General features: G+C 40.4%; 1 protein-coding gene across 5 annotated transcripts in view; it reads left to right on the forward strand.

Moving 5' to 3' along the window:
* The window catches only part of ARNT2 (aryl hydrocarbon receptor nuclear translocator 2), a 107,532-nt gene that overhangs the window by 69,348 nt on the left and 25,903 nt on the right, over positions 1-12,281 (forward strand). For all 5 annotated transcript variants that reach the window (XM_055716004.1, XM_055716003.1, XM_055716005.1 and 2 more), the window contains 4 exons: positions 3,420-3,496; positions 5,545-5,679; positions 6,547-6,621; positions 10,693-10,844. In XM_055716004.1, the coding sequence (XP_055571979.1) occupies positions 3,420-3,496; positions 5,545-5,679; positions 6,547-6,621; positions 10,693-10,844 (439 nt within the window). The remainder of the gene's footprint in view (positions 1-3,419; positions 3,497-5,544; positions 5,680-6,546; positions 6,622-10,692; positions 10,845-12,281) is intronic.

The following is a 12,281-nucleotide window of genomic DNA, read 5'->3' on the forward strand; positions in this document are numbered from 1 at the left end:
ACCTACCCTGAAAGATGAGCAGTCAATCATTCTGGCATATTTTCACTCTAGGCACTTTTAGGGAAGGGTTTGCAATTCACTGGGTTGTGTATTGATTAATTCCAGCCAGATTGTTTTTTATTCATAGGGTGTCTTGTGGGATAGCCCAACTAATACATTTTCCAGTGTGTTATACAGACCAAATATAATCCACCTTGGGGGAAAAAAAAAAAAAAAAGTGAAAATTAGAACAGCCTCCCTTGCCAACAGAGTGACATCAGAAATGATGTTGCTTAGCTAGGTTTAATTTTGGAGATTGTTTATGTTGCCTTGAGTTTATTTGGGCAGTATAAAGATGGACCAAGTTCCTAAAAAGGAAAGCGTTGTTGAAAGCTGCAGAAAAAAAGATTATGCAAAGTGGAAGCCATCCAGCTGAGTGTCTTTGCTGTCCTTTGCAATACACTGTGCTGCTAAGGAAATGATTGAAAAAGCTTTTGAAGTCAAGGGAAAATATTTTGAAATTGTCCTCAAATGGAAAACTCCATTTAAAAGGGATCTTTTGGTTAACGCTATCCAACTAGAATGCCTATATTTCCTTAAAACAGCACATGGGCCCCTGTGTTTAAGTGGTCTAATTCTCTGAAGTACCAGGCATCTACCAAGAAAATCCTCTGAAGGTGACAGGGCCTGGAATCACCCACCGTCTTCGGAGTCAGACCATCTATACTGAATGTCTGAATGGAACCATGATAGCTTCAGGCACCAACTTTTAAAATGTTTGTTCTGTCAGCTGATGATTGAACTTGCAGGTTTGCTGCTGTGTGGAGCTGAGGACTGAGGAGCAAGAGACTCCCCATCCATCCCCTGCTGCCATCTTCCAGCCAAAGTGTGTTAGGTCAACTCTTCGGTTCAGTGCTTTCTTTCCTCGCTTGGTTGTTTTAGTACACTGCTGTGTTTGTTTCATAGCAGAGTCAATGACTTCATGGTCCTTCCTAAACTGCTGCGTCATTTAATTTATCCTGTTCTCGGTTCACACCTCCAGTCTCGACTTTGTTGGGTGAAACTGCTGGCTGCCTTTTCTCATTGTGTAGCTGCACACGGTTCTCAGCTGGTTTCTACCTATTGAAAATTAAAGTTGCTGATGTGGAGGAGTCTAAGTTTAGTTTTGGAAGCTTGACCATCCCTGTGCTCCACAGGTATGTGAGTAGATAGTAGCCACGTGTCTGCCAAAATTTTGTCTTTAAGTGGACACAATTTTGAGTAGGTAAGTTTGCTGCTGCTTTTTCAAGGTAGTTTACTGTCTTTTTCTCCAGAGGCTGCCAAATTCAGTTCCTTTGCCTGTTGCAGCTGTCCTTAGCTAATTACTAAGTCTTGTATTGAAGAAATAACTGTGTGTAAGCACAGCAAAGAAGGAAGACAAAATACTTCTGTAATATGAGTCTCTTAACTATAGTTTCATGTCAATGGTTGATGCTCCCTGTGGGATGCTGGTGTCTCAGAGCATGGGACTTATTTGTGTTCAGCATCTTGTTTGTGGTTTCCCTAGTGTGTAACAGAGGAGAGATTGGAATAGTGGTGTGTGAAATACCAAAACAAGGTTTTGTAATTTTAATGGCTTGAAGGACCTGATAAACTGCAGGCAGCGCAGGACACTCCTGCAGGAGAGTAAATGCAGACTGTCTTCATTTCAAGGATGTTCTAAATCAGGTGAAGGTTCTTAAGTGAAAGTTTGGGACCCTAGTAACCCACAGAGGGACCCTTATCAGAAGCACAAAATAACGTTTAATTACAAAATAACATGTATTGATTCCACCCAATGTTGTTGGGTTTTGGGGTTTTTTTTTAGCTTATGTGTTTAATGATTAATTTCTTAAAATGTAGTCCTACAGTCACATATTGTCACCTTGATCTTCTCATACAGCTTCTAAGAAAACATTTCTTAGAAGTTTGGCATTTGGTGAGGGATAACACATGGGTTTAGAAGCTAATGAGTTATTTAGGGCCAAATTTGTATCTCTGGATGGGAAGACCATAGGGTAGAAGGCAAGGAGGGGTTTGCCCAGATCTTGTAATGTGCGACACTGAAATTCATACTGTACCTCAAGTTCCCACTTGTGAGAAGGGGCACTAATGCTCCTCCTTTGTAAAGCTCTTGTGATCCCCTGGTAAAATCCTATTATGTGTTGGGGGCTGTAGATGAAGTTATGCCTGCAAAATTGTGAATTCCATGGCAAATAAAATTTGAATATATTATAGGAAAAAAAAATGGGGGTTTTTTTCCATACTTTATATATTTTATTCTATTATATTGCTCAATGAGAACTGAAAAATACCTGTAGAATGCTATTTAGAAACTGATTGTCAGATAAGATTTATCTATTTTGATACAAAGTAATTTCCTTCAGAGACTACTTCAGTTCATTCAGCAGCATTTATAGTCATTTTTCAGAAACTTAAGAATTTAAGAATTTGCATCATTTAAGTTGTACGCTGTCATCCCCTGCACAGTCCAAAGATTGACGTACATCGGGAATTACAGATTTTAAGAATAAAGTGGCTGTTTTTTCATAATTGGTAACTGCTGCACAATTAATTTCATTAGTTCTTTAAAGTGCCTCTTGAATGATTCAGTGCCTGTTGCGACTGAATTCCTTGAAAAGCCTTGTGAAAGAGTTTACAAATCACTTAAGTCAGCAGTGTCACTCTTGGAAGATGTTTTTTCAAGTGCTTCATAGGAAATTGATATCTGAAAACTGGAGTTGGGAAATAGCCTTAATTAAAGGCTTAGCCAACTAGCAAGTAGGCAGTGCTTATCTGAATGTTCCTATTTGTGAAACACTGAGATGGAAAACAGTACCTGTATGTTTTGAAATTATTCCTGTGTTTATAGTTACTCCTGTTACACAGCTGAAACAAGCAATGTTAGCAAGGAATCAGCATTTTTTCAATTGTTCAACATAACGACCCAGATTTAGTCCATTATAGAAAAAAGTAAAACCGGCTGTTAAATATGAGCACAAAGTTAATGAAAAATCTAGGCTGTGCCTCGTTTTTAAAGCTCATTATATTATTCACAAAGAAAACTGAACATGGCGTGCATTCACCACTATGTTAAGACACCACATGGTTCCAGTAACATGCTGTGGAGCAGTGCTCATGGCAGTGTTACTGTCCATCTCGGTGTATAATGGAATTTTTGTATCTGCTTTGTCTTCAGCAGCCAAAATTGCTGACGTGGGTACTGTATATGCAGGAGAGATATGTAGGGTCGAGCACAACTGAGAAAGTTCATCTGATCTGATCCCAGAGATAATGCCTGGATCCTAGAGAAGAGAATAAGGATGTTTTGTATGATTTAGAATAGTATAGAACCAGGCCAGCAGCACCTCTGCTCGTCCCAGTTTCCTAATTATAACAGTATTTGTTACTGTTTACTCTAGGAATGACTATACCAGAAGAAGACGCTGATGTGGGACAAGGTAGTAAATACTGCCTCGTGGCAATAGGAAGGCTTCAGGTAATGCCAGTCTCTCCTTATATAAACTACTTCTGAAAGCATGATCACTGTTGTGGTTTAGTTATAAAAGATTTGCACAAAGTTCTGGTACTAGACTATAACTTCTAATACGCTTCCAAAATATAAAGCACTTTGATGTCTGTGTGCAGCCAGTGACTTGTTTAGAACATGTCACCAGAGCAAAATGGAAATGTGATTTTGGTGCATATGTGTACTTAATCCAATAACAGCAGCAAAGATGCTCCTGGAAGATGAACACGGACAGACCTGCCATGCTGTAGGATGTGTAGGGCTGGGATATTGTAGATACTGGGAAACATGGGAGTACTTCAGTGCTGCAGATGGTAGGTAAAGTGGCTCCCAACGCCAGTGATATGCTTCCTGCTACTCTTTCATTCGCTCTCTCTCTCTGACTAATCAAGTACTTGAAAAATTATGATTGCAGGAGTCATTCTGAAAACGGTAAAGGTAAGGTAGTCAAGAGGCACTTCACAAATAATAGCTTTATTCTCTGCGTATATTGTATTGTGCATTCAGATGTGATATCAGCCAAGGGAACTGTGGAAATAAAACTTTACTTCCTTTTTGTCCAGCCGATTGCAACCGACTTGTTACGTTTTCTTCTTTGTCCATTGCTGACGAGAGTTCTGAGTGGCAGCTAGAGCAGTTGCGGTGAATCTCCTTCACCGCAGCAGGGAAGCCAGTTCTTATCTTTCTGGTCTGGGAATTCTGCCCTGGGTGAACGTGTGTGAGCCTCTTGCATGATCTCCTGTTGGCCTGCACTCGTTGCCATCTGCTAGGATGGCATCGCTCCTTCTGACAAGGTGGAATGACCCTTTCATTAGAGCACAGGTGCCAAACCCATCTTACCTGAGTTGAACAGCCTGCGTGTTACTGCAAGTGTTGGCAGTTCTGCAGAGTGTTTCTCTATTGCTATGGCAGAGCTACAAGAGTATTGCATGATGTTTTTGAAGTTAATCTGGCTTTTATAATTAAGGGTAATATATTCCACTGATGGAGAGAAGGAAGTTACGTGGATTCGTGTGTTACAGCTGCCAAAGAAAGATGATTTCCAAGGAAATTGCATTAGTAACATGTGGCGTGTAAAAACATCTGTTATGTTAGAAGACCAGCAGGATATGTGAGGGAGGGCAAGAGGAGGCTCTGTGGATGGGTTTAATCACAAAGGAGTCAAGGTGTACAAATTAAACTCTGTTCTATAACAGCAGATGAAATCTTGCATACAGTGAACGGGCTAATCTTCTTCAAAACAGCAAAACCAGGAGATTTTGCTCCTTTTGCATTGGGACCTTGTTAACAGAGATAGCTCTGGGAGTTGTAAGAAAAACAGTGGCTTCACTTGTAGCCTCAGTAGGAATGAATGGATGTGAAGTGGCCTGATACACAGGTTTCAGACAGAGCTGGAAATGTGTCATTCTCTCTAATGAGATTTGAGGAGCTTTTATAAGACACTGTGCTTTCATTATGAGCAGCCACTTGCCGGCCTCGTATCACCTATCTCAACCTCAGGAGAACTTTGTTCAGCTTGTCTGGGTGTTTCAGCTGAGGTTCACCTCGCTGGAAAGTTGAGTGTTTAGTCTGTTGTGTATGTCTACAGATAATGAGTTGGCCTCTTCTAGAGATTGACCTTGTTATCCTAAAATGGGTGGACTGAATTGTCCTCTGCAAGTGTCTCATTCTTGGTTGACAAAGGTAGGAACCAAGATGCCTAACTTTAATGTGGTGCCACAAAGTGAGATTAATCCAGCTGTACTTATATCCTAACTATATCCCTGCTTCTTGGCAACTTCCAGTGTGTTTGTTTTCCTGCTGTGCTGTCAAGCCTAGGTAGGTGCCATGGGGTGAGATGATTGCCCTATGAACCAGACTAAAGGCAGTTCTGTGTCATTTATGTGCTGCTCTTTTATTTATCTCTTTCTTCAGTAGTTAGAAGTCTGCCAGCAGATTTTGTTCTTCAGCTATGTAATCAAATTTGACTTAATGTGACTGTTCAGCGGACTAAATACTGTGGATTTTATTGGTCCCAGGTAACCAGCTCTCCTGTGTGCATGGACATGAACGGCATGTCAGTCCCCACTGAGTTCTTGTCTAGGCATAATTCTGATGGAGTCATCACCTTCGTCGACCCAAGGTGCATCAGTGTCATTGGCTACCAGCCCCAGGTCAGTGAGTCACTGGAAACACAGAGACTGGTTAGAGCTAATGAGGAAAATTCTATTTGTGCATTAAAAAAAAAACAAACAAACAGCAAAACCATGACATATTTGTAGCTGAAAATTCATATGGCATGCGCTAAATGCTGTTCATTTTTCTTTGCTGTCCATGCTTCTGTAAAATTTACGGTTTTCTCCTTTGTTATGTGGGGGATCTTTTTATACCTTTTAGATCTAATTAGAATTCTATCAGCAGGATGCTTTAAACCCCTTGCACAGCTTTCCAGTGAAGACATTTCTGTGATAGAAAGTTAACAGTGCTTGGAGTTTTAGTCCCGTAGATCTTTACTTCTGCCAATCTATTGAACAGTAAGCAAACATTGCTTCTGGCATCTCTTTTTCCTTTAGGCTTGCATCTGCTCCTGTGAATAGGAGGCTAGTCACAGAACTGAGTAGAATAGTGAACAAACTCCTGGCTACCACAGCTCTCCCTTGGTTAACTCTCAACAGTTGCAACATAGAGGCAAAAATAATTTCTTGCTCATTTTTCCCCCCATTTATTTTGATTTCAGGTAGCTTTGTAATTGTTTTTGCGAAAATCACAAGCTGTAATAGAGGATGTCGGTCTCTTTGAGACACCATTTCACAGGTTTTAAAAAGATCACTTAAAATTTGTAAATACATGTATCTGTGCAACAGTACAGATACAACATGGGACATGATGCCTACAAACTTTGTTTGTATGATTCATCTCTGATTAACTGAGTAGTACCATTAAGAGTGGTAAGCCTAATATCTGCAAGGATTACTTACACATCTGCACGTGGACTTGTGTTGTGGTTCGGGTTTTTTACGCAGCTTTATGTTTTATTCTAGGATCTTCTGGGGAAAGATATTTTAGAATTCTGCCATCCTGAAGATCAAAGCCATTTGAGAGAAAGTTTCCAACAGGTGCTGGATCCTGCTCCTTTTCTTCCACAATTTATTTATTATTTTGTTCAGAAAAGCAGCTTGTATTTACATTTCAAGGTGGTTTTTCTGTTATGAAGGAGAAGGAGTGGCAAGATATGAAAGCATTTGTTGATTAATTAGTAATCAGTTAATCAGCATGTGCTGGCTGTATTTTCAGAAGTAAGTCACCTAGTTACACATTTTGTTTTCTTTTCTCAAAAGATTACATGAGTGTTCACTGGACAGAGCTCTTTTGGAGATGCCTGTATAGATCCCACTATGTTAAGTGATAACCAAAAGTATTTACCATTAGAGATGGGCTGTTGATTTGAAAGTATTTATCACTCCTCTGTAATGCTGCATCATTTGTGACCTAAATTCTCTGTTAGCATAGTTATGTCATGCTTCGCATACTTCGATGGAGTTATACCAGTTTTTACTCTGTAACAGGACTTCCAGAGAATTTGGCCTTTTTCCCTATTAGGATCTGAAATGCAGAGAGAAGTAGCAAAAGAAATGCAACATATGGGAAGAATTACCGATTTAGATTCATTTTTACAGTTAAGCCACGTTTACATAAGCTATATCAAAGGCATTTATTCCACTGCAGAGCTTATTGATTCAGATTGGTCTGGGACATACAGTAGGAGTGCTTTCCCCAAGCTTTATGCTTGTTGCTGGTCTTTTCAGCGACTTCCCTGCTGCACGAGAAAGCGTGGCATAGTATGTTCAACCAATTACTGAGCTTCAGTTGATCGAGCGGTTCCAGATTTTCTGACAACACCCTGTAGCTCAACCAAGTTTTGTTGATCTGTCTTGCTTTGGATGCTGAGAGTATTTTCGCCTGTGAAATGTGGCTAAGAAGTGAATTCTAAAATAACCCGTATAGCTTATCATGCAAAAACAGAGCTTGAGAAGCTTCTCTGGGGAGAACAACTAAATGCTGTACTGTGTCCGCAGAATAGATTGTGAAACTGAAGTTATGGTCTACTACAGAAATGTCCGAGATATTATAAGACATCAGTACTCCTGAGCTATTTCTCACCATCCCTTCCTTCAGGCGGAGACTCCCAGCCCCACCACTGAGGTAGCAGAAAAGGCTGTGTGAGCACTCTGCTTCCACTTCAGTGTCCCTTGAAAGGACTGAGTTCCAACAGCAGCTAAAGGCTTTTTAGATTCAAGATGCTGATTCACAGGCAGGAGCCTGTGTTAGAGTTAGGTGCCTGAAACAGTTAGGTGCCTACACCCAGTCCTCTTCTCTGCCCCACCCTGGGTGGATGGAGCAGCTGAACCTACCTTGATGGGCAGCTGTCACCAGGAGCCAGGTCCTACTCCCCCTCTTCTCTCCTCCGTGACCTCCTCCCCACCCTTCCGACTGTCCTGGTGCTAGCACAGATGGGCTTGCCATGTAGGCTAGCTAAGGGACTAATTGCTTTTGCAAGGGGCTAACTTTCAGCTGGTTCAGCTCCCTGAACTTGTGCCTGATCACATCAGTGGGACAAGAAGAGCAGCCAGAGCGAGTCTGCTGTTTTTCACTAATGCCCAGATGATTGATCCTACTAATTTGTCCAAGAGACAATGACAGAGAGCTGCTGGATAATAACACATCAAACATCCCTCTCTGAAGTGATTGCCTGGGGCTCAGAAGGGCTGACTAACTAACATACAAGTTAATGACTTGGTCCTCGCTGTGTTCGCTGAGAGTGAGATCAGGCTGTGGGAGGCTGCCAGTGTATCCCTGAACTCAGCTGCTGGGGACCAAACTGTCACCACTCACTGTGAGGCATGTGCTTAAATGATTTGCTGGATCAGGGACCTACATGATTTGCTTAAGGTCATACAAAAAGACAGCAGGAGAAAAATGCAGATCCCGTTCACTCAACCTGTGTCCAACCTATGAAAATATTGTGCTGTTTCTTTAGTAGGCAATTCTTTTTTCAGTATATTTTTGTTCAGTACAGTAGCAGTGTGATTTGGGCTGTTATTTCAACTATGCAATAAAAGACTGAAGTAAACAGTTAAGCTATGCACCAGGTGGTTTTTATTTCCAAAGAATGTAAGAAGGTGAAGGTTAAACAGCAGCTTTAAAATCTTGTGCTATCTTGTTTGTGTGCACTGGTTTAAGACCGTTATTATATTAAGACCAATTATAACAGAATTGATGTTTGCTTAATTCAGACTTCAGGATGATAGATCACTGCAGTTTGTTTTATTATTGTTAGTTTGGCCTTAGAAATCTCTTCGTTAAAAGGTAACTGATTTCCAATAAACTTTTTTTTTTCTAAAACCCCCAGAAAACTTGACATTTCTAATTTGCTGACAGTGTCAGAACCAGGTTGGTGCATAACAGAGGAGGGAGGGAGGGTTTTGCAGTTTTTGGTCAACTGCCAGTATCCATCTCAAAGCTTTTACTTCCTTGGGAAGATAAATTCATTCATCAGGGTGGGAAAATCAGGCCAGAATAAGATAGTCTCAAAGCCAAGATCAACAAATAGAATTTACTATCAAAGGATCCAGAATAAAGCTATTGGATATCCAGTAAGATGCTATTCAGATTGGACACTTTTACACAGGCAGTGATTTTTACCCTGGGTGTGGATGTAGAAAATTGCCGATAAAAATGTCACTCACCAAACTCAAACTACAAAAGCATTTAGAAAAAAAAAACCCCACAACAAAAAACCACCAGCCCAAAAGTATTATTTTGAACATCCCTGGGCATCACTAAAGCTTTTTGTGTCTTGTGTTTGCATTCGTTCCATTTAATCCTATATCCAGTTGATCAGTTTGAAATGCAAACCTTGGAAAAAACAGGATTGGAGCATTTTTCTTAATCCAGTTGCTTGTCAGTAAAGACAGGGTAAATACTGGGTGTTCTACTTCTAGAGAATACAAGCTGCAGATAGCTAATAAAAAATAAATTCCAGTGGATAAGGATTAAGAGTCCACAAAGAGATGTGGCATTTATTTGCAATAGACCTTCCCTTTCCTTCCCTGAGGCACCCCTGAGATAGTTTGGTGGAAAAGCAATAAAAAATAAACACAGCTAGCCCAGCTAAGTGCCAGCTGAATGACTTGAAACCATGTAAGTTTTCTTCTGACTGAAACCAAGATTGTCGGATAACACATAAAATGCAGTTACAGTACCAGTGAGCAAGTATTGTTTTGAATGTACTTCTTTAACTGGTTGCTTCTTAGTTCTAACTTGGTGCCCAGCTGTTGACTTTGACAAAACTTCAGGTGCCAAAACCAGAATTTGAACTGAGCGTTGCCAGACATCTGAATTCTTAGCTATAAACAAATAGGCTGTCCAAGCAAAGAATTTGCACTCTTTTTTTTTTTTTTAATACTATTAAAATGGACAGGGGCGTATTGGTGTCCTCTCCATTCAAACACTGGCTCACTCTTTCTTCTTTTGAAAGCCAGAAGCAAGCATTTCTTGTTAGTACTGTGCCGTCCCTGGGAGTCTTATGATGCATGTGGGGGGAAAAAAACCAACAACAACCATGTATGGTTTCTAAAAAAACCAAACCCAACATCGTGTTTAAGTGTTATCCTGTATTTTGATCTGATGGGTGATTTGATATATCAAGTATGTGAATTGTATAGCTAGGTATCCAAGCAGAAGAGCAGATAAGTCAACCTCAGAATGTTTTTTTCCTGTGGAATTTTTTTTCAGCTGCAATATTTGATTCATAGTTTACATACAAACTTCTAAAAGATCTTCCATTTATTTTCTGTCATTCTCTGTAAGCATTGCACATTAAAACCTTCTTAAAGCTTCCCTGTTGGGATAACAGCACAATCTGTTGGTTTTCCTGAATCTGTGTTCTTCTTACAGCAGGCTGGAAAATGGCATTTTATACAAAAAAGCGTGAGGGTTTCATTCTGAAGGAAACAACTACAGACATGAATCATATTTTCCTTATTCTCTCCAAATTAAGTATCTCCCTTCTGTGTCCATAGCTTTCTGTAATTCAAGTTTAACACATACCAGTTACTGCTGTTTACTATTCATTTACACAGCAGGTAGAAATTTCCTTGTATTCACCTTTCCAAATGGTTTTGCAGGTTGTGAAACTGAAGGGTCAAGTCCTGTCTGTGATGTATCGTTTTCGCACCAAAAACCGGGAATGGATGCTGATCAGAACCAGCAGCTTCACATTTCAGAATCCTTATTCCGATGAGATTGAATACATCATCTGCACCAACACTAATGTAAAGTATGTACCTTTCCAGGTGCTTGTTTACATGGTTTTGAAAGAATTTAAGCATTGCTTTTTGCTGTAAAGCAAATTCCATTTCTTTTGGTAGCCTGTTTCTAGCTACGTTTGTTTCTCTGTAACAGTACAGTCTGTAACAGGGTTTTTCCTGCATCATGAGATCTCGCAGCGTAGCTGTTTCTTTGTGTTATTATCCTGTGGTGCTTCCAGGGCCTGGCTGCACTGGGGTTGAAACATCGCTTATCTGTTACATCATTAGACAGGCCCATTGATCTCAGTCCAGGCTGCCTTAAACTAGCACAGAGCTTCCAGCAGCAGACCAGCTGTCCCGATATTGGAGGAAGGTTAGCCTGACTCCTAAGCCAAAGAGAAAATAGCTTGTCTGTGTTCATTGCGATCATACCAGTCCTGGGCATCTTCTCCTTGAGCTGTGTCTACTCTTACATCCTATGAAAGCTGACAAAATTATTTCCTAGTAGGCTTGAGTGGGAAGGGTTCCTTCAGTTAAGGAACTCGGTCCTTAAGGAACTGAGTCCTTATGTCAGTTAAAAGCTGGTGGAATATCCCCAAGTATGGGGACAGATCCAGCCCCTTAGCTTAAGAGGGAAATTAAATCATCCTGTCTGCATTAATATTTTCAAAAATCTATTACTGGACCTCTTAGGAGGAGGTCGATGTAGGAGTATAGCGGAGGTTCATCACTGTGTAACTGAGCAGAGATGCTCTTGGAGCCTCCTGAGTTACGAGCCAGTAACTGCAGAAGCTAATCTGGCCTTGATAAAGACATTGCTTTATAGCATGGGGTTTTTTTAATAAATATTTCTTCTTTCCAATATAAACTTAATCTGTTTCTAAAGCAAAATCTGCTTCTGGTCTGACCAAAGATTTTTTGCCAGGTTTTTAGCTCAGAAGAAATTATTGATTTTAAGACCTCAACCTGTGGGACTGTATAATGGAAATGCTGAGCGAGCAGTCTACTAGTGGAGATGCATGCTGAGAGCTCCCCTTGCAAAACCAAACCCCTGGGGCTTTGGCATTTGAAGTTAGAAAGCTATCAAGTGTCTCTGGGTGTTCCTCAACTTGCTCCTTTGGACATGACACATACCTGGACTAGAAGGGCTGTGCCTTCACTCACTTGAAACCCATCATCACAATTGTTTTGCTCGTTTTTTTCTGCATACCCAAAAAGTCAGGCTTAAACAAATAAATAGTTAAGGTCCTCGAAAACAAGTCAATGTGTCTTGAAATCAGACAGCTGAATATCTCCCTGTCTGCACCGTGCATCAAAATAGATATTTCCACATTTCTGCTATCCCATATTTCTCTTCCAAATAATTTGTATGCAAAAACAGGCCTGCAAAATAAAAAGTGACTTCTGAAATCTGTCCAGGCTGGCTTAATTATGCTTTGTTCCCAAGAGTCCACTGATCACAAAGT

This window comes from Falco cherrug, chromosome 7 (genome assembly GCF_023634085.1).
Source record: "Falco cherrug isolate bFalChe1 chromosome 7, bFalChe1.pri, whole genome shotgun sequence".
NCBI lineage: Eukaryota > Metazoa > Chordata > Aves > Falconiformes > Falconidae > Falco > Falco cherrug.